General features: G+C 43.9%; 1 protein-coding gene across 4 annotated transcripts in view; it reads left to right on the top strand.

Annotated features, from left to right (window-relative positions):
• pik3r1 (phosphoinositide-3-kinase, regulatory subunit 1 (alpha)) overlaps positions 1-11401 on the top strand; it is a 28336-nt gene extending 16935 nt beyond the window's left edge. Inside the window, exons 7-16 of one of the 4 annotated variants that reach the window (XM_061061199.1) lie at positions 58-140; positions 4978-5179; positions 5285-5465; positions 5567-5692; positions 5776-5918; positions 6027-6203; positions 6310-6384; positions 6495-6665; positions 7574-9823; positions 10228-11401. In XM_061061199.1, the coding sequence (XP_060917182.1) occupies positions 58-140; positions 4978-5179; positions 5285-5465; positions 5567-5692; positions 5776-5918; positions 6027-6203; positions 6310-6384; positions 6495-6665; positions 7574-7763 (1348 nt within the window). In that variant the 3' untranslated portion in view covers positions 7764-9823; positions 10228-11401. Of the gene's footprint in view, positions 1-57; positions 141-4977; positions 5180-5284; positions 5466-5566; positions 5693-5775; positions 5919-6026; positions 6204-6309; positions 6385-6494; positions 6666-7573; positions 9914-9959 lie in introns of all 4 variants that reach the window. The other 3 variants (XM_061061198.1, XM_061061200.1, XM_061061197.1) reach the window with 3 other exon arrangements.
• Positions 11402-22512: the final 11111 nt, after the last annotated feature.

The following is a 22512-nucleotide window of genomic DNA, read 5'->3' as shown; positions in this document are numbered from 1 at the left end:
CTATAAAACACTCACTTTATTTAACTTTCCTTTTTTCCCCCCCGTTTCCTCCCACAGTTGTGAACCCAGCTCGGATGCTCACATCAAGATCATTGAAGTTCTGGTCACCAGTGAATGGAGTGAAAGCCAGTCAGCTCCAGGTAATGAAATACTTTTTTTTTTTTAAAAAGCATCACTCTTTAACTTTTTGTGTTGAGGGGTTTGGGTTGCATTCATTATCTCCTGCAGAACATGACGTGTGTTCTGCTGGACCAAAAGGCTGCAGAACATGAGCATCCTGAAATATTAATAGCTTTGAAGAAAGGTGTTGAGACTTGCAACTGCTGCAGTTGTAGGGGAGGTTTCAGGGTGCCCTGTTGGAGGGCGAATTACCCACTCTTGACTTGTTTTTGCTGAAGGAAAGTAGAGACTGCTTTGTGATGTGCTGGTCAATGGGTACATGCACTTTTAAACTGCAACACGTTTCCTCATTTTCTCAGTGACACAACAGTCGAAAAGGCATGGTTTGAATTTGAACTGCAGCTGCAGAGGATGTGTGCTTCGACTTTGCAGTGTGCAGGCTGCAAAAAAAAAAATGAGCAGAAATGTTAAAGAAATGGACGCTGCACAAAGTCCCTAAAGGAACAAGTACAACATGGCAGTATGATTCATTCAGTGAATGAATGAATATCTGACACGTCTATGTTAATGTGCTAGAATTAGCACAGAAACAAAATGACGAACCTTTAACATTTCACAGTTTTACTTTCAAAATGAGCGTACATGTGACCTTACAAACGACAGACCTACGTACAATTAGAGCAAGGCACTAACAGGAATTTTCTTTGTTTTAGACAAGGAATGAAACTGAGCAAGTGCTCGATATGACAGAGAAAATGGACATTAAGTAAAAAGTGCCGTCATTACAAGAGATCAGCTTTATAATTATAGTTTTAAAAAGAGCTGAAATATAATGAATACCATCAGATGGAAAATTACAAAAACAACGACAACATGCAGTGTGTCTGTCATGAGAAAAGAAACCTCACAGGACTGATGAGAATCCCTTGAAGAAAGGTGGTTATAAAAGTTGGTCGAGTTGTTTTTGTGTCTTTTAAATGTCGAGGTACAAAAGGTGATAATTGGTGAATGTGTGTTGGACGTAGAACCATGAAGGACAGAAAGTTGACCACATTAAGTTTCACTCTCTGCTTCTTCTTTTTTCTGTTCATGGTTGCTGTTGTCAGTTTTGTAATATGTCAAACACAAAGCTTCACAAAGTCCGTTTCCATGGCTGCTCTGCAGAGGCCGAGCTCTTCTGGTGTGTGTGTGTGTTTGTGTGAGTGTGGTGCATTGCGTGGGACACTTGTGTTTTTACAGTGCTAGTTAAAAGCACTGTCGTTGGCCGGCCCAGGTCTGGCTGTGGCTGTTTAAACATTTTATTACCTGTTAGGGTCTATTTATAACGTCCCTGTGTATGGGCCACTCTCAGCTGTCGGTAATTGGCACCTGCGGGAGCGCTGTGCTCGCTGGATGGATGGATGGATGGATTGAAGGGTGGCCAGGGCGGGCAGGCGGGCAGGCAATACTCAAAAACTCTGAGACGCTTCTTATTTGACACACACACACGACCGAGTTAAACATATGACCGAGTTACTGAGTGCCAAACTGGTTTCAGTCACCTGTCTCAGTCTCACCAAGAAGAGAGAGAGAGAGAGAGAAAAGCCTACTTTGTAAACACTCATGAGTGTTGTGTGTGTGTGTGTGTGTGTGTGTGTGTGTGTGTGTGTGTGTGTGTGTGTGTGTGTGTGTGTGTGTGTGTGTGTGTGTGTGTGTGTGTGTGTGTGTGGGTGTGGGTGTGTGTCCGTCCTCCCAGTTACTGCCTGCCTATTTTAAGTAAGCGACAAAAGGCCCACTTAGATTTGGTTGGCTGGAAAGTCGGCCTGCTCCACAGAGCACTTCTTGTTAACTGAGAGCTGTTTCCAGGGCCACTCTCCCCCCCCCCCCCCCCTCCCTCCCTCCCTCCCTCCACATGTCCTCCCTGCCTCAAAGTGCCCAGCTCAGCAAATATTTGAAACTTTGCAAGTTAATCATAAGACTGAACTCCCCCTCTCCTCCCCTCCTGGCCCGCCTCCCTTCCGCCTCCTCCTTTGCAAACAGAGAAAGAGGGAGAGAGCGAGCGAGGTAGAGAGAGAGAGACACGCACACACACGTAGCTGGCACGAGCGACCGCTTTCAGAACAGGCAGCACTGACACCGGAGCAGCTACCGCTAATCATTAACTATCTGCCTCCACACGAGCAGGCTCACAGAGCTCAGAGAGAGAGAGAGAGAGAGAGAGAGAGAGAGAGAGAGAGGGGGTCTTTAGCACACTCGCAGCAGGAACCCGGCACTCACTCAGCTCCAACTTGTGTCGCATGTTGCACCTGCCTCACGCCGAGCGGATTACCTGGATTTCATTAAGAGGCGCATAAAGCTGCAAATTGAACAAATCCAGCTCCTCCTCGGTGGCCTGAACTATGAAATGGAGCTTTACTGCAGGACTTGAAATCTCCTCTCTTGGATTTAATTTACCTTTTGGGAATAAAAGAGACACCGCAAAGAAGACTCAACAAATCATGCACAACTTACAACGTAAGTTTCACATTACTCGCTGTTACAGGAAGAAAAAAAAGTGATCATAGAGATGTGGGACAGTGTGTTTCTACAGCTGCTGCCTTCAAGGTGTAACAGAAACAGACAGAGGCCACTTGAGGTAGAATAAGACACAAATACATCAACTTAAGGAAGAACAGAGCAAGTGTAATAGCTCTTAGTTTTTTCTTAGAGCCTCCAGTTGTGTCTATGAGAGAAACTGTGCCGCCTTGGGGCTGCTGCTCGCGCTGTGGAGTTCTAACATATTCGTGCAGACTGTGTTTAAAAGTCTGCTTTGCTTCAGGGCATGCTGCTGTAGAGTTCAGGGAAGGTTTTTAATATTAAAAGAATCCTTAGTCTCCCGACAGGTTGAGGAACAGGGGAGAGTTCATATGAAAGCAAAGTATTTTAAAACCCTCCACACACTCCTGATTTTACTCTCTTGTTAAGTTCTCTAAAGAAGGAGACATTTTAAAGACTTTCATGTTAAAAACTTTCAGATTTTTTATTTCTTGTGACAAGTTTGTCACTTCTTAAGAGTGATCCTCACATGAACCTGTAAGAACAGCGGCCGTGTTCCCCCTCCAATCCTTTATACCTTACTGAGAACTGGCTCTATTTTAATTTCACTCAGGATATCAGGGGAGCTATCTCTGTCATGCAGAGTGTCACGCTGTGGGATTACAGGCGTATTTCGGAGCGCCGGGTGCCGCTGACCGGGGCTCAGGCATTATAATTTAGCTGCGTACGTGCTGCTGCAGCAGAGCTGGCTTTGTCTGAGTGCCAGCAGTGGGACGGACTAAAAAACCTTCTGCACGACAGACGTAGGGAGGAGGGGCCGAGCAAACCTGCAGGAGAGCCAGTGGCCACAGAGCGCGAGAGAGAGAGAGGGAGAGGATGACAAGAGGGAAAGCATGGAACAGGCTGCAGCTCCTTTTTTTCCTCCTCCTCCTCTCTGCATGTAGAGAGACGCTGCACATTTGCTTTTAAGATGGATGCATGCTGAAACAGAGCGCTGGATGCTGCAGGCAGATTTATTTCCAGTTTAGCTGCAGTGTTATTTAGAATTGAAGCAGAGAGGTAAAAAAAAAAAAAAAGGAGGTATCGGGATATTCTGAATGACCTCATCGCTCTCAGGAAATGATAGATCAGGAGCGATTGGTGACATACCCCCCCTGTGATTGGCTGTGGTAAGTGATGTAACACGTTACCGAGCAGGCTGCCCTTAATGGCTTTTCTTCAAATGGATCTTTAAGTGGTTGTTTGAATGGAAAAATAAGACTATTCATGGCAAGCTGTCGTTCTGTGGAGCTATTGTGAAGGCACTATAGGCTTTTAAGAATTAAGACATCTGTAGTAATCCTGGGATGAAATGCGATCAGGCTGGAAGGTAGCCGTGCTGAGACGGTGCAGAGGAAGCCTTGTGCTCGTGTTGCTGAAGTGGAAGGCTGCATTTTGTCCACAGATTGTAAACCTCTGCATTTTTCTGCTATGTCACAACAGTCTACAGAGCTGCTGCTGACTCTGGTCTCATTGAGCCGTAGTCTCACTCGGTGTATTGTAGCAGAAGGGGTGCTAATGCAGAGGGAGTGAACAAAGGCGGTGCAGATTTGTGGGTTAAAAATAGCCTGCTACCTTAGCTCTGCTTCAGCCAGTGTCTGCAGCCACTGCAGGTTCAAGATTTCCTGTAAATCAGTTAAATCAGGGTTGAAATGCTGCCTCCTTTACGTGAACAAAATGCAAATCTCAACCTCACTGCATGAGAGCGTCACAGGCTTGATTTGTAAATTTGTTGTCAGTCTGGTTATCTAATATGAAAGCTGGAGGCAAAAACCCCCTGAAGGGGAATCAGAGTCCATCTGGGTGTTTGCTTTATGATTCTCATTCTGTCCTTTTTTAATTTGTAAAATGTGCAAAGTTAATTTTTACCTTCTAAAATTCAACATTCCTGCTGTATTTTGCAGAGAGGAATATTTATAGATTTCTCCTTTTCCTCAATGAAATTCATACTCCCTGACTCATGCTTCATTTCTCCTCCCACTGCCTCACCCCCCCCCCTCCCATCATAGACGTGCTGCTATTTTCTAATCAATGGGTGAAAAAAAAAGACGTGTGAGAGTCACAGAGTGGGTGTAATCCCCTGAATCTGTGAAATGCTTTTATTACCTCATAAATCGAGCGTAATGGGTCTCACATTTGGCGTCCAGGTGTTTTTTTTTCTGCAGCCTTACAGAAGTGCTGATGTCTGTTTTGAGTGCAGCTCGGAGGGACGTGCCACTGAGACGGAGAATCATCATCAGCGTTTAGTTGAAGCTGCGAGCGTGTTGTTTTAACATTCTGTCGACGCTCCTCTCGTCCTCGCAGCTCTACCTCCAAAGCCACCCAAGCCCGCCTCCGTGACTAACAACGGCATGAACAACAACATGGCTCTGCAAGACGCCGAGTGGTACTGGGGGGACATCTCGAGGGAGGAGGTCAACGAGAAGCTGAGGGACACCGCCGACGGTACGTTTCTGGTGAGAGATGCTTCGACGAAGATGCACGGAGACTACACTCTGACTCTGAGGTGAGGCCACTCCCCCTTTTTCGCTCTGAAGTCACTTTCCTCCTGCTAATGTCTTCTGCGGTTTGGTTTTAATCGTTCCCCCCTTCTGGTTTGGTTCGTTTACAGGAAAGGAGGAAACAACAAGCTCATTAAGATATTCCACCGGGACGGGAAGTACGGCTTCTCGGACCCTCTGACCTTCGGCTCCGTCGTCGAGCTCATCAACCACTATCGCAACGAGTCGCTGGCTCAATACAACCCCAAGCTCGACGTCAAGCTGCTCTATCCCGTCTCCAAACACCAGCAGGTCAGCAGCAGAGTCCTCTCCACTCTCACACACACACTTAACCACGCGTTTGTTTATGATGCAATCATATTTACTTTGTCTTTTCATGATTCTGTCCTCAGGATCAAGTGGTGAAAGAAGACAACATCGAAGCTGTGGGGAGGAAGCTGTGCGAGTACCACCAGCAGTACCAGGAGAAAAACAAAGAGTACGATCGCCTGTACGAAGAATACACCAGAACGTCACAAGTGAGTACAAGCCAGCGTCGGAACTACGATTCCCAGAGTTCACTGCGGTACGAGATAAACTCATGCTCTGCCTCTCCCTGCAGGAAATCCAAATGAAAAGGACGGCGATAGAAGCTTTTAACGAAACCATAAAGATATTCGAGGAGCAATGCCAAACACAAGAGCGGTACAGCAAGGAGTACATCGAGAAGTTCAGGAGAGAGGGCAACGACAAGGAGATCCAGAGGTAAGACGAGACAACAGGATTTAAACGTTTCATGTTTTAGGAAGCTAGAAAAAAAAGATGATAAAATTAGAATTATGGTTTAAAATCTTTTTGCCTTATTGCTTTCAGGATCATGGGAAACTACGAGAAGTTGAAATCCAGGATAAGCGAGATCGTGGACAGCAAACGTCGGCTGGAGGAGGATCTGAAGAAGCAGGCGGCAGACTACAGAGAGATCGACAAGAGGATGAACAGCATCAAGCCTGACCTCATCCAGCTCCGCAAGACCAGAGACCAGTATCTCATGTGAGTGAAGTAGTGCATTGGAAACTTAAAAATTGTCCCTCCGGAGGGAATCAAAGTGGGTCTGTCCTGGTTTCTGACGTCCTTGTGTTTTCTTTCTCTTTGTCAGGTGGTTGACCCAGAAGGGAGTGAGACAGAAGAAGCTCAACGAGTGGCTCGGAATCAAGAACGAGAACACAGAAGAGTGAGTCCTCCATTTTTTATTTATTTAATGTAAACAGCACCAAAGAGACCAGAACATCTTCTGAACCTCAGAGCTAACCCGTGCTAACCTGTGCTAACCTTCTCCTCCAGTCAATATTCTATGGTCGAAGACGACGAAGACCTGCCTCATCACGACGAGCGCTCCTGGAAGCTGGGCAACATCAACCGACTGCAGGCGGAGGCTCTCCTCCAGGGCAAGAGAGACGGAACATTCCTGGTCCGAGACAGCAGCAAAGCAGGATGCTACGCCTGCAGCGTTGTGTACGTATCAGCACGTGCTCTCATTTCAAACCCGCTCTGTTAGAGGAGACGTCGTTAACGGGTTGCCCACATGATCTTTGGAGGAACAGGTTCTGCCAGCTTTAATCGTGCCTCCTGCTCATTTAGATCTCCTACATTTAATGTAAACAAAAATCTATGTGAAGGTAACAAGTCAAGAGTTTGAAAAAACCAAATGGATACTGAGCCTTGCCTCGCCTGAGAAGTAGAATTTTTTAGAAGATTTTCAACTGGTGTTTCCCATTAATCTTGAGGGGAGCTGATATCTGACTGCATCAAACATGGTGCATAATGCACAGGTTTCCATTCAACAGTTAAAGTTGAAGTTTGAGTGAGAAAGCCTTGGGATGAATTCAGACTTCTGCAAATGCTCATATCGCAAAAACGATGAAATTGTGCAGCCCTGTTTTCAATTAGCCTCAGATACTTTGGAACGCTTTATTTTGCACATTTAAAAGCACTGATTTGCATAAAAAGAAAATTGGAATATGTGACTTTTATTTGCTTTTAGATAGAGCTGTTAAAATAAATCGATTGACTTGTCTAAAGAAAACTGTTTGGCAGCTGTTTTGATAATAGTCGATAAGTCGTTTTTTGAAGAGCGGCTCCTCTTTGACATTTATGCCGCTGAATGACGAGTTTGTGTTACTATTTTAAGTGCCGGCTAGAAGATGTCAGCGTGTTGTTTCAGACTGTATTTAATAAGGATTGATTCGTCGTGGAGTTAAATGATGATCATCTGAAAGCGTTGCCCTGTTGAACCTCTTCTTCTGAAGTGTAATGGAGATCAGTTCAGTCTGTAATGAATGCGTCTGTACAGAGAGAACACAGTTTACTGCCGTCACACTCGGAACACTCTGTGACCGCCTGTTTTGTTCTGTCTTTTGCAGCGTGGATGGCGAGGTGAAGCACTGCGTCATCAACAAGACCCCCTCAGGTTATGGCTTCGCCGAGCCGTACAACCTGTACGGCTCCTTAAAGGAACTCGTCCTTCACTACCAGCACACGTCTTTGGTCCAGCACAATGACTCTCTGAATGTGACGCTAGCGTACCCGGTCTACACCCAGCAGAGACGGTGAGGACCCCCACCCCCCCTCCTCTCTCTTTACCCCCCGCCTGCCTGGACGGATGTTTTCCACACGGACACGGAGAGAAAGGCCTCATCGGATTTGGAGTAGGAGATGAAAAACGTCCCTGGGACTCCATGATTTAAAAAATGAACGAGGCTCTGTTTGCCGAAACTCGGACATGGGGAAAAAAAGAAAACAGAGCCTGAAACATTTCAGTGACTTTTGCTCTGACCACGAGCCTGCGGCGAGTCTGAATGTAGATTTCTTTCTCTTTTGCTTTTGTCGTGGGAGCACAGAATCAAGCGGAAACTGCTGAACTCTCCCCCAGCAGAGGACATCTGAGGCCTTTTCCTAATGGTGCTTGTTCTTTTTTTTTTTTTTTTCAAAGCTTTACCAGCCGGGAATGTCTAATCGCAGCAAGATAAACTCTTCAAATGGAACCGTACCCATCGGCCACATCTCTGTTTTTTCCACTTTTTCTTTTGCCCTTTCATGTCATCTACGAGCGTGCGAGTGTGTGTGTGTTTCTGCACAAGTGTTTCTGTGTATGTGTCAGTTTGTGTGTGAGTGAGTGTGATTGTCCATGTGACCAAAACTCATAGAATCAGGAAAGTGTGTGACGTCTGTGGGGGAGTGTAACACATTTGTTTGTGTTGACTGTTGAAAAGCGGACCTCGTGTCGGCTGATAAATGTAGCAAAATGGCACTTTTTTTAAACAAAGTTTAATTTTTGTTTTTTTTGAAAAAGACTCCTATGGACTTTTTAAGAGAAAAGGCGGAGCAGACGTCTTCATCCTGCCCTCCTCTCAGTCGAGCATTATAGCGCAGAAGTAAACTTTGATCTTTACTGTGGGGCGGTGCGAAAAAACTCTGAACGGACTTCGTATCTCGTGTACATATGTGAAAACGTCATGAATCAAAGTGCACCATACCAAAAAGGATCACTTCCTGTTGAGTTGTATTCTGATCTGCTATGCAATCTTTTTCTCCATCCCTCTTTGAGGACGGAGTCTTCGTTCTGTTGCAGACCCACGATATAAGCTTGTTTTATTGCTTGAAAAGTCTCTTTTTCCTGTGTGAATATCCCCTCAGAGGATATTTAGTGTCAAAATGCTACGATACAGTGAAAACAAAAAAAACTGCTTCTGATTTTTAAAAGATGATGATAATAGCAACATACACTTTATTCTAAAAGACTTTAACAGCTGGCGTACAGATGGAAGAGATGAGTATTTTATTAGACTTATTTTGCTTCAAACTAATGTTCTTCTCAGGCAGAGCGTCTCGACTCTTTGAGCCGCTTCGGTCACGACGAGAACGAAGATTTCTCACAGAGCTAAACGTCTTTGTTTGGACGGACAAAGAGAGCACTCAGAGAAACGGGGATGATGGGATTGTACGACCCCTCCCCCCCTTAAGAGACCATCATCATGGAAAACCACAGTATAGATTTATTTTGTTATAAAATATATATGTTCCCACATGAGAATATATCAAAGCAGGCCGGCGTCTTCAGCCGACGGATATTGTTGTTAAAGATCGATAAACATTGTCCACTTAGTATTTTTCTGTATCAGAAAATCACTGTGTTTACATAGGTGGATCAGCTCATTTCAGATCTGTCTCTAATTTCATATTTCAGAGGGGAAAATAGGACGACACGCGTTAGTGAGATCCTTAAAAACTCAACAGCTCAACCATATTGTTTCCTGTACCCATATACTTCCCCCCCCCCCCCCCCCCCCCATTTAAACGGTACGTGTTTAAACCCAGCAAACTGGATTATGAATAATCCGAGAGTGTTCAGGCCCGGTTCTACAAGAGGGGGCAAAAGGACGCATGGCACCCTCAATTGAATGGATGCAACAAAACTGCACCCCCTTAAATCTCAGTTGCACCTTAAAGGCCTTTGCACACCGAGTCTGTTGATTTTTACGTCCGAAATTGACGCACGTTAAAAAAAGAAATAGAATCTCATGTTATGTGAAACATGTTTGCACACTGACTGCGAAATGTTCGTCTGTCGATTTAAAAAAAAAAAAAATACAGAAACTCTCCTTTTTAGACAGGTGAAACTCTCCTTTATCGACAGGTGAAACTCTCCTTTACCGACAGGTGAAACTCCTTTATCGACAGGTGAAACTCTCCTTTATCGACAGGTGAAACTCTCCTTTATCGACAGGTGAAACTCTCCTTTATCGACAGGTGAAACTCCTTTATCGACAGGTGAAACTCTCCTTTATCGACAGGTGAAACTCTCCTTTATCGACAGGTGAAACTCTCCTTTATCGACAGGTGAAACTCCTTTATAGACAGGTGAAACTCTCCTTTATCGACAGGTGAAACTCCTTTATAGACAGGTGAAACTCTCCTTTATCGACAGGTGAAACTCTCCTTTATAGACAGGTGAAACTCTCCTTTATTGACAGGTGAAACTCTCCTTTATCGACAGGTGAAACTCCTTTATAGACAGGTGAAACTCTCCTTTATAGACAGGTGAAACTCTCCCTTATAGACGGGTGAAACTGTCCTCGCTCTTGCCTTGTTTTCAGGCATGGACAGACACCGTTGTTTGAGTATGAGACATTTTGTTTCATACTGCCAATTTTCGCAAATAATAGAAGAATTAACGCAGCAGACTCGGAGTGTGTGCGTTACATTTTTTTTATCGTTCTGAATCTGAAAAACGAACTCGGTGTGCAAAGGCCTTCAGTCATTTTGTTCTTGAGCCGGGCCTGAAGTGTTTAAATTAAGCAAAAAGAAGTTCCAATTTATCGCCCTGATGTCTAACCAATGTGAGAAATGACAAACAAACCACTCAGAAGACATTATTAATAATAATAATAATAATAATAATAATTGTATTTCACAATCCTAGATCTACCTGCCATTAAATGATGTAGACGTGATATTTTTTACCCCCCAAATAATGTACTCCTGGTCAGCCCAGCTGTCAAGTTAAACTCTTAAATGTATCTTTGTATAACAATTTGAATTGTAACAAATGTTAACCCATTTTTGATTTGTCCAATTTGACTCTTAATTCTCTCCGAGGTCGGCACGACTTCTCTTTGTGGAGACAAAAAATAAAAATGCTCTAGGTGTAAAAAAAGAAAAAAGAAAAAAAAGACGGCTAACGGATAAATGAAACTTTTATTCGCTAAGAAAAAACAACCACAAGTGAATTCTTTGGACTTTAAAACATGTTGTTTTTTATTTTTTTGGCGTATTATTCTAAGCCCTGTCATGACACAAGCTACTAAAGCGTGTTTTTAGATGTACTGTTAGGTTTAATATTTGGTTCTTTCTAAGCTGTTAACAGACGTCGAGGATCTTTGATTGTTTCACGGGAAGATTTGATTGACCTCCCCAACAGCTGCTGGCATGAACTTTTTCGTTTGTCCAAAATTATTTCTTCTTTTTTAAGTCCTTGGACGTCATGCACCATTATTTTCTTTGCCCTTATTCTGGGTTGTACGATTATTTTAGGTGTCTCTCCTTTTTTTTTATTTGAAGCTCATCTTTTTGTGGGTGTCCCAGACATGATGATTGGATTGAGATTTACCAGTGTTCCCCCAGTTTTGCTTCAAATCTGTATTGGGCTTTGTTAAAAAAAGGAAATAAAACACTTCTTTTTAAGAAAATAATACTGTTTGGTGTTTTTCTTTATTCACGTGATGCAAAAACACACTTCCCCATGTTCCTCTAACTCTAACATGTGTCTCTAGTCTGTCTTCAAACCCCCCAATGATGAGAAAAGTCCATGCTCTCCGTCTTTTTTCCTGCTCCACTTTTCAGAAAATGTGTGCTCAAACAGGCCGTTTGGAGAGTTTCCCTTCATGACATCACAAAGGGCAGTAGCCCCTCCCCCAGGTGGGTGACACTCCCACAGCTAGGTGTTTGTTCTGCCCTCTGAGTCTGCCTTCTCACCGTAAACAATAGAGCTCAACAGTGTGGATCCAGAAGTAAAAATCCTGTTCATTTCCTCCATAGTTGATTTGATGATTAGCCATGATGTCATAACCATCACAGGTGGACTGACCACGAGCTACCTGAGTGTGGAACGGTGGCTAACGCTCCTGAAGAAGAAACAAGTTCACAAGATATCAACCTCGCTTTCAGAACAACATGGTTTATTCAACAATATTAGGGACTACACTACCCACGATCACAGTGTGACGTCTCTGACTGGTGGAGCTGTCTGTTACCATGGCAATGTTTCCCGGCGCTCTGTGCTGAATGTGAACGGATAGTATCGCTAGCAGGCTAGCTAGTAAGTTAGTTAACAAGAAAAGTACTAATAACTTTGTGATGCTGCGGTGAATGTAAATTATATATTCAACATCACATTACAACACCTGTATGAACAGTATAAACACGATAACGACTCAAGTTACATTTAAGAAGAAGAGGGATCATTCGCAATGCATTGTGGGATAGGTAGTTCCTTGTATGTATGTATGTTTATATATTTTAAATGAGTGTTTGTTTGACCTTTTCATATGCATGTATGTGTGAATAAAGTTTCTGATTAAGTCTGTCTGATGGTCTGTAAAGGTTTCATTCAACCTCAAGGTTGCGGCTGTTGTCTAGCTAGCCTAGCTTATCATGCTAACAGGATGTGCTGTGTAACGACAGGTAGGCGAGCTGTCAGGTCGAACAGGAAGTCAGCGTTTTTCCAAAGAGCTCCAGGAGAGTTACAGCTTCCTTTGAAAAGAACCAGCCAATGAATATGCTGCGTCTTGCACACACTGGACGTTTCTATTTTTCTATTACGATCCTCAGTGACAACAAACTTAAACGGGCGGGTCAGGAGGAAACCTTTGCCTGTTACCTTATTTGACCAGAGCAGGTCAACAATCTGTGGATCGATACATGTGGGCTTGCGGTAAAATTAACGTGTCCCCATTTGGAGGTTTGAAAATACAATCAGCCTGACACTCCTCCAGTGCTATCGTTAACTGACATAATTTAGCGCCTAAGATGCAAACTGATACCTTTGGTACCTCACCTGTAATTACCCTGTGCTTGAAATAAGATAACAGTGTAGGAGGGTCAGGGAGATTAGAAGCAGCATTGTAGTCTGTGTGGGTGGGAGCTTAACTGTTTGAAAGACTCTTTTCTAATTCTGAAACACAACAGGTTTATTTTTCCATGAAGCCTCTTCTCAGAACTGTAAGACCATCTGTTACTTGAGAGAAGCAGGTCAGAGGGTTTTTTCACAAGTAATGGTCACAATTCTTTATATAAGCAGGCTGTGGATTTAGTAACATCACAGAGTCTTAAGTGATGTCCTTAACTTGTCCAATAGAAAGTGTCACAGTACCTGCTACATGACATCAGTTTGCATGGACAACCGTGCGCTAGTGTTGTAGTCAAGACCACGCTAGCTAACTGAGACCAAGACATACCGGAGACTGCTGTGCTCAGAGTCCGAGACAAGAGCATGACATTTAGGGATGGAGATTGAGTCAAGACAAAGACCAAGACCAAGACCAAGACCAAGGCAGGGCGAGACAAAGACCCAGAATGTAGAACCAGAACGCGCTGGAAGGATTATAAACCCCGACTGGCCTGGGAACATTTTGGGATTCCCCGAGAGCTGAGGGACGTCTGGGGCAACTTTCTTACCGGCCACTGTGACCCGGATAAGCAGAAGATAGTGGATGGTTGAATGGATGGATGAAGGATGTACAGACGGACAGATAGATGGACGGATGATGGACGGATGATGATGGATGATGATGGATGGATGGATGATGGATGGACTGACAGATGGATGGATGGATGGACGGACGAATGGAAGGACGGATGGATGGATGGATGGACGGACGGACGAATGGAATGGACGGACGGACGAATGGAAGGACGGATGGTTGGATGGATGGATGGATGGATGGATGGATGGATGGACGGACGAATGGAAGGATGGATGGATGGATGGATGGATGGATGGATGGATGGATGGACGGACGAATGGAAGGACGGATGGATGGATGGATGGATGGATGGATGGACGGACGGACGAATGGAAGGACGGATGGATGGATGGATGGATGGATGGACGGATGGATGGATGGATGGATGGATGGATGAATGGACTGACAGATGGATGGACGGAAGGATGGATGGATGGACGAATGGATGGATGGATGGATGGATAGATGGATGGATGGATGGATGGATGGATGGATGGATGGATGGACGGACGAATGGAAGGACGGATGGATGGATGGATAGATGATGGATGGACGGATGGATGGATGGATGGATGGATGGACAGATGGACGAATGGACTGACAGATGGATGGACGGAAGGATGGATGGATGGACGAATGGAAGGATTGCCATTATGTAAGACTATTGAGGTTTTTCTTAATGATCCATAAATCTGAGTGGAGCCTCGAGTAGAAGCTAACAAACCCAACCGTCTGTATGCTAGCATGACGTTGAGCCAAACTGTCAATCAAATGTTTTACTTTAAACGACACCAATACAAACTGTTCTGTCAGCTGAGGGAGATTCATATCATCACACAGGTTTATCTTTTTACTACCAGCATGCTGGAGAACAAAACCAGTTAATCCAGTCACAGCTGAAGGGAAGCCTTTAGACTTCAGACACATCTTTGATGTTTGGCACTCAGTGGACGTGACCTTTAGACCAGACATGGAACCACCAGTAGAACAAAATGTTCTGTTCAGAACTTTTTGAAGAAATCTCTTCATGTTCCTCTGCAAAGGCGGAAAGTTTTCATGTCAATTCATCCGACAGCTGTGAGAGTTTTTATTAGCTCGTAATAGTTATTTTTCATCTGCAATCCAGTTCACTTCAGGAGGACTGCCCCTGAAATCCTCCTGACCTGGCTGTTCACACATGCACCTCACAGCTGCCAGATGGGAGGGGGGGCGGGGGGTCTCCTGAGGCAAGACATGGTGTAAAAAGAACGACATCAGGAGTTTTCTGCAAGTGAGAAATCCCTAAAAGAAGCATGTTGTTGTAAGAGTTTTGCATCAACGTTATTCAAGGTTGAAAGTCAGGAGTCCACATCTGCTCCAGTCTGTTCCTGATGGGAATACATTCATAAAAAATATAGAACAACCTTTGGCTGTAAATATTTCTAAAAGTAAAGCGTCCTCATGACACGGTGTACATTACTCCGTTCAGCTCATGTGATATGATTACGAGCTACTTTATGAGATCATGAGCGGTGAACTTAATGGATATTGTTGGTTTTACAGCTGTGATTAATGGTCATAATCTGTGGGGGAATATTTAATGGAAGGGATTTGAACTGGCTCAGAGTTTACACAAGGACAGATACTGATATTATGAAGCAAATCAGACGTAGGAGTGACACTGAACCGCAGCTTTTACGAGCTCCCTTTTTGGATTCAAGTAACAACTACACTCAGAGTTCCACTTTGGTAAATGTAAAAGGTTGTGTTTTTTTTGTTTTTTTTGCAGATACTTTGAACTTTCCTTTCCTTGTCTCGTGTCCTTTAAGAGGAGGAATTCTTCCTCTTTTAGGTCACCCTCGGGGAACTGTAATGCAGCCACACGGGTTCCAGCGCTGTAAAGGATGATGTCTTTCAGATAAGGCCCCGGGTTCAGACGGTTTATCTCAGAAAGTGCTGATAGAGGGAGCAGAGGCTTGGGGCATTGCACAGCACTCTGTTAATGTTTCACAGAGATATCTGCAGCCCTGATGAGCCCCTCTTGGAAAACGGATCTCAGGGAAGTAAATCCAGGAGCAAAGTCCAGCGGCCGTCGCCCCACCAAGTATGAACAAGCCTGCCGTGATGAGCGATGTACGTCTCAGGCCTCAGTATGACCTACAGAGTGATTCCTTTCTGATTTGATGCAACTTAACTGTAAAAGTTAGAGGTAGAAAGAAGTAGACATTTGAAAAGTATTTGTATTCTGCTTTTGTGTTTTTTCCCTTTCCTCCACATTTCGGTGACGAGGGGGGAAAGTTTGTTGGTCTTCTGTACACTACACATCCCCTCCCTTCATCTTCTTATATAACATCTGATACTGAACTCGACCACTGGACCCACTGGACCCCAACAAACTCACTCCTCTAACCGTCTGAAGCTTCAAGTCTTGCTGCCTAACTCTGAACTTTGAAAATCAGATAAGATAAGATAAGAAACACTTTATGGTCCCCAAGGGAAACTTTGTTTAAATGCTTGTTTAGTGCCTTTTTTCCATCTATAAAATCTAAAATAATCCGCCTCTCAGTGTAAGTCAGTCTTTCCTGACGTGGATGTGTCAGGAAAAGCACAAAAAGGTCAATTTTTTATCAACTCAAATCTTGTTTAGAAGTTCCAGGACGCAGATTCGCTTCTTCACAGTTTGTTTACCAAAAAGAAAATCTAGTACCGACTAAATCTTGTTTTTTCAAAGAGATACCTCAGGAAACCTTCAACCCGGAAAAAACACAAAGTTGGCTCTAAATTAAGAGTTCAGCTGAAACCAAAGGCAATTACAGTAAAAAAATACATCAACTTGGAATGTCAGTTGTGTCCTCAGTTTGTACATTTGTCTGCAATCAACTGTTCCTAAAATACACGGTGAGCAGACGGAGACACAGGGAGCCAGTGTCTGACATGGTCACACTGAGGAGCCCTCCAGGTGCACAGCTGGAAGAGAATCTGACCCCCGACCATAAACAACCTCCACAGTCAAAGTGAAGTGAAGCTAACTTTAGTACCCAGTCACATGCCGCTGAGTGCATCACGCCATGTGGCTACACTGCAGAAGTGTGCACACTGTAAATACTGGGACTGTTAATCGATAATCGAGGACATTATCCTGACTAAGCGGCTCCTCCCTGGGCAGCGTCTGGAAGATACCAAGGCCTGGACTCTATCTCCAATCATTTTTAACTGGCAGATAGAGGTTACTGAAGGGCCTTGAACTCCAAATGGCACGCCAAACCAGGAGCGGAGGTAAGCGGGAAAAAAAGTTCTTGGAAGTTGAAATAACTGAAATTAAACCAATCTAGTGACATCATATTAATGTTGCACAAAGCCTGGCTGCTATTTGTGCGCCGAAAATGTATGGACCTAAAATCCATAAATCATAAAAAATAAAAAAATAAAAATTCCAGAGAAGAAAGCACCTTCTAACTTTAGAACGTGCCCAAGAATTGTTCGATTCTGAAGAGGACCATCAACGTTAAAGGGTCACATATTCTATAAAATCCACTTCACCATGTTCCTCTAACTCTAATATGTGTCTCTAGTTTGTCTACAAACCCCCCAATGATGAGAAAAGTCCATTCTCTCCGTCTTCTGCCTGCTCCACTTTTCAGAAAATGTGTGCTCAAACAGGCCGTTTGGAGATGTTCCCTTCATGACATCACAAAGGGCAGTAGCCCCTCCCCCAGGTGGGTGACACTCCCACAGCTAGGTGTTTGTTCTGCCCTCTGAGTCTGCCTTCTCACTGTAAACAATAGGACATGGAGCGAGAAAGCACCGAGTACACCCAAGCCCTTCCAGAGAGGGGGCGTGGTCAGACACAGCTCATTTACATATTTAAAGGTACAGACACAGAAACAGCCTGTTCTGAGCAGGGCTGAAATAGAGGGGTTTATAGACATGATCAAATACAGGATCAGAGTGGATTTAGAACAAGAAACTTCACACACATGTTTTGAAGAGCTCTGAGATTTATTTACACTGAAGAAGAGGAGGAGGATATGTCACCTTTAAAGCAATAATTGCAATTTAATTAAGTCTGAAATTAAACTCATTTTACTTTGTCCCTTTAGGCTCACCGTATCGTCCTCCTGTAGTCACGGTGATGTAAAAGAAGGACACTGCTGCATCTTTGAAAGTCTCATTTCACTTTAACAAAGTAATATCCACCTTATGACATCACTCATCGACCTCTGTTACCGTTCCTTTGAGCTGTTTGACGTCAGTTTGGGATCCCTAACCACTTCCTGTTTCTGTGCTTAAATATCCAAAACTTCCATCTACCAGAAGGTCCTTACTTTATTTCAAAATAAAAGCAGATTTATATCCAAACAGGAAGTAGAGTACCCTCAACTTGTAAGTGCAAAAATCTAAAATAAAGGCATGAAAAAAAGACCTCTCATGGTCTTCCAAATATCTTGCTGTGAAACCAAATCTTCCGGCTGCTCAGATTCTTTTGTTCTCTCTGCGGCCTGACGGACCTGAACTGAACTGTAATGGAGTCTTAATGATTTGTGGTCCGGCCTGCTCTCGTCCTGCAGCAGCTCCCCTCACACACTTTTACTAATCACAGCTGATGTCATCTCAGCTGTGTGGACCCTGCCTCGTTAATTATTGAGAGACCCGTATCACACATTAGCGATGAGATAATCTTTGAACGCAGACCCGAGCTACCATTAGAGATGTTCCACTCAGACTGGAAACCTTTTTATTTTAAATCTCACAAATCTCTCCTCAATCCTAAAAAAATGTCAGATTCGATTTGACATTTATTTGGCCTCTTTAAAGGCTTCATATGTGATTTTTTGATCCAGCAGATGTCGCCCTTGAGCACCAGCATGAAACCAAAACAACTGGCGCTGCATTGTTGTGTTAGCATGCTAATGCTAGCGACCTTTATTATGCTCGTATCTTCACACTGCATGTAAATTTACCTGAAATGAGCGTGATCTAGAAACACAGTTAAGCAGTGAGTACAGTATGTTATTCTTCTTTTCTCTAGTCCCTCAATTAAACAACTTTTATACACGAGGGGAGGAGTCAGCCGGCCGTCCCGGCGATGTAAACAAAGTGAAGATAGGACTCTGAAAACTCTGAAAACATCACAGACAATGGGACTCGGGTGTTACACCCATTGTAGACAGTCATGACTCACAGAGTTATTTTCAGAGGAGATACTTGATTTATATATTTAAGTGTGAAAAATCAAATATAAAGACTTTACGGTCTAGTCCACATGTAGGAGGGCATTTTTTTTAAATTCAGGTTTACCTCATCCGTTTAAAAAAATAATCCCATCCACACACGCTCAGTACTCAGAAACATCTTCGTCGGTGCGGTCGGACCACACTTGAACCGCCAGATCCTTGTCAGATTTGGCTTTGATGATGCCAGACTCTGATTGGAGCAGACAACAAGGTGAGATAAACTTTTTTTCCCACGGTTTTTGCTCACGTCAACAGAGCTCACGTCAAACCCTGAAGGGCAGAGAGGATAAAAACTGCAGATACATCTCGTGAGAAACATCGGAAACTGATCACAAAACTGATAACTGACATGCTTAGAAACAGACTGACACAATTTCAACCGTATCATATTTAACTATGGACATAGCACTCTGTATTTCCTTAAGACCCCCCTGATAGAGTCTAGACCCTGGTGGTAGTGAATGCAGGAAGATTGGGTGAGGAGTGGGTTTCTGAGGCTGAACTCTGCTGAGCTGGAATGGAGGTGACCCAGGGGCTGGAGGATATCAAGGCGTGGATGACTTTTAAAAAAAATATATTTCTGTGTTAGGACTGACAGTCTGTTAGAGAGAGGAAGGAACTGGACAACTTGTGAAGAAATTCTGCAAAATCTGAAAATAAAAACAAAGTTTAAGCCGTGCAGCACTCGAGGACACACTGGGGGAAATGTCCCTCAGAGACCAGAGAGATTCTCATTGTGTGTCCGAGGCTCACTTCACCGTCACAGATAACCTGGAGGAGAGAATGAGAGACACGTAGCCCGACCTTTAAACGAGACGTGTTAGCCACAAACTGCTCCTCGGAGGCCGGCTTTAGAGATCGTGTGGTTTTGTTCAGTTTCATAAAGGAAACGTAGAACATGCAGGAAGGCTCCCAGAGACAGAGTGCTCAACGTCTTCCGTCTGCGCTCTCGTACTTCACAGCTCAATCTCACAGTATCTGTTACAAAATGTACAAAAAGATTCCCCCCCCTTCTTCTCGATGTGACCATCGTTTGTACTTTCACATTTAAGCACTTAATAAAAGAAGTGAATAAAAGTACAAAGTGATGAAGTTTGCATTTTTATTTTTTTTGCAGCAGGACTTTTTACAACTTCATAATGTCAAATTGTTTTTTTCTGGGTTTTTTTTTATAAACAGAAGGTAGAGTCAGTAAAAATGTTTGTAAAATCTGGGCCCCTCCTCCTCCTGGGCTCATCGCCCCCTGCAGGACGTTTACTGCTTGTACCTACACTGCAAGCTAACGCACGCTAGCACAAGCTAACCGCCGGTGTTTGTCACCTGCCTGTCCAACAGGAAGTAGACCAACTCCACGTCCACAGGTAAAAGACAACACAAGGTTCACCCTCGTTTTAGAATGAGCTTTATCCACTTGGTGTTTCTCCTCACTCTGATTATATTTTCTCTTCTTTGCTGCTACGTCCACGTCCGTCATATTGACCGGTTTGAATGGCGTCCAATCCCTGAATTGTATCCACTCCTAAACTCACCTGCTGCGCTCTCATTGGCTGGAGGAAACACACCAGCTCCGCCCACAAACGTCCCGAGTCAACCAGAACAAATCAGAACAGTAAAATCCAGTCAGAGGACAGAGTCTCTGCAGACACAGTCACCACCACACATGTACGGAGGCCCAGAAGGGACAATGGAGCAGCTTCACTTTAGGATGAGTCTGTATTTTATTTTGAAGGAGAAGTCTGTATTTTATTTTGAAGGAGAAGTCTGTATTTTATTTTGAAGGAACAAGCTGCTGTCTCTGTCTTTAACTGTATTTAAACTGACCTAAAACAACGCGGGTACTAGGGCTCGGTTTATGTTGTTAGCTGCTCCCATGCTATCAAATGACATTATTTAATTTTGATTTGATTGATTTTTAATTTTTATAGCATAGAACTGAATGGTATAGATCTGCCCAATGGATCGGCCTTCAGATGACCCTGATGAAGGAGCTGTTTGACCTCAGTCAGTATCGAAACCGATACCAGGATCCGATCGTTGCATCCCTATATTTTTTCACCGCGTCGGTAAAGTTGATCACGTCTTGGCTCCAGATAAAAACAATGACTTCAACAACGCTTCAGTCGAACTGGAGCAGGAGCTACAGTAAAGCGAGGGGGGGGGGGGGGGGGGGTGGGCTGCTGCGGCGACACGCGGATAAATCCTGTCACCAGTGGACAAAGCCTTTTTTTAAAAAGCTCAGCACTTATCAAAAACGGACACTTCGCCGGAATGACAGCTGATCGGATTCTATGTTTAGCAATCACAACACAGATGGGGACTTATAAACATTTCAAATGTCAGAGGTCACGGGGGGGAAGCTGACCTCTGGGTTTGAGTGCCCCGGAGGATTCATTGTGATGCTAATCCTGTTTTATCCAGTCGGACCCTAAAATAAACCCGGCGCTCTGAAGAATGAGCCGTAATCCCCCCCGTCACCGAGCCTCGGTGTGCTCCTGCTCTGAGTCGCGCGGTTATGTCACAGCCCGAACTCGCGGCTAAAACCATCAAATGAGAGCGGATGAGGATCTGCGAGCAGGTACAACACATATCATAAAAGGATTTTCAGGGATGATTTGAAATGTTTTCCATGACATATAAACAAAACAAAAACACGCCCGTTGTTCCGGGAAAGTGTGACAGGCAAGAGCGGGAATCAACACGCTCTGTAGATATGAGGGGAAATTTAAAGGGACAGTTCAAAATGAGGAAAACATGCCTCTTTACTTTCTAGCACAGATCAGACCAGATGATCTAACGTCTGCACAGTAAATATGATAATACAGTCTGCAGCTTAGCTTAGTTTAGCATGAAGACGAGAAGCAGGGGAAGAAAGTGAAGCAAGCAATATTCTGCAGCTTTGCAGTTTTCAGAATCATTTTGAAGTTAAACTGACTCGGCACAGAGGGATGGTGCATCCTTTATTCCCATGCAGCAACCTGAACTGGGAACACTTTAGAACCAGCAGGAAGAGTTTACCATGTCGTAGCACACCTCTTCCAAGCGTGTCAGGGCAGAGGAAGTGTACCGAGCTTGAGCACAGATCAGAGCACTTTTCACACTAGTCAAACAAACTGGACTTTGAGGGTGAAGCGTCAGTGCGCCCTGAAGCTACGCTATAAGTTGTTGGCAAAAGTTTGAACAGCACTGTCACAAAAAAATCACTAAATGTCTTAAAAGCGCCTACCTTCTCTGGTCCAAACAAATCCAGAGCATTCAGGAGCAGAATCTAAAGTTAGAAGGAGGACATACTGGCTGCTGCATTGTTGTCAGAGAAGCCAGCACTTCAACATAACATGTTTCCTTAAAGTCTTTATTTGTGATTTTTCACACTTAAATATATAAATCAAGTATCTCCTCTGAAAATAACTCTGTGAGTCATGACTGTCTACAATGGGTGTAACACCCGAGTCCCACTGTCTGTGATGTTTTCAGAGTTTTCAGAGTCCTATCTTCACTTTGTTTACATCGCCCGGACGGCCGGCTGACTCCTCCCCTCACGTATAAAAGTTGTTTAATTGAGGGACTAGAGAAAAGAAGAATAACATACTGTACTCACTGCTTAACTGTGTTTCTAGATCACGCTCATTTCAGGTAAATTTACATGCAGTGTGAAGATACGAGCATAATAAAGATCGCTAGCATTAGCATGCTAACACAACAATGCAGCGCAAGTTGTTTTGGTTTCACGCTGGTGCTCAAGGGCGACATCTGCTGGATCAAAAAATCACATATAAAGCCTTTAATGTATGATCATATAGTAAGGTCACTTTATCACTTCAGTACACATCTCACTGATTTGGTGCTTTG

The sequence above is a fragment of the Labrus mixtus genome, chromosome 17 (genome assembly GCF_963584025.1).
Source record: "Labrus mixtus chromosome 17, fLabMix1.1, whole genome shotgun sequence".
Classification (NCBI taxonomy): domain Eukaryota; kingdom Metazoa; phylum Chordata; class Actinopteri; order Labriformes; family Labridae; genus Labrus; species Labrus mixtus.
The sequence above is the reverse complement of the archived record's forward strand: the minus strand, read 5'-3'. Positions and strand labels throughout refer to the sequence as shown.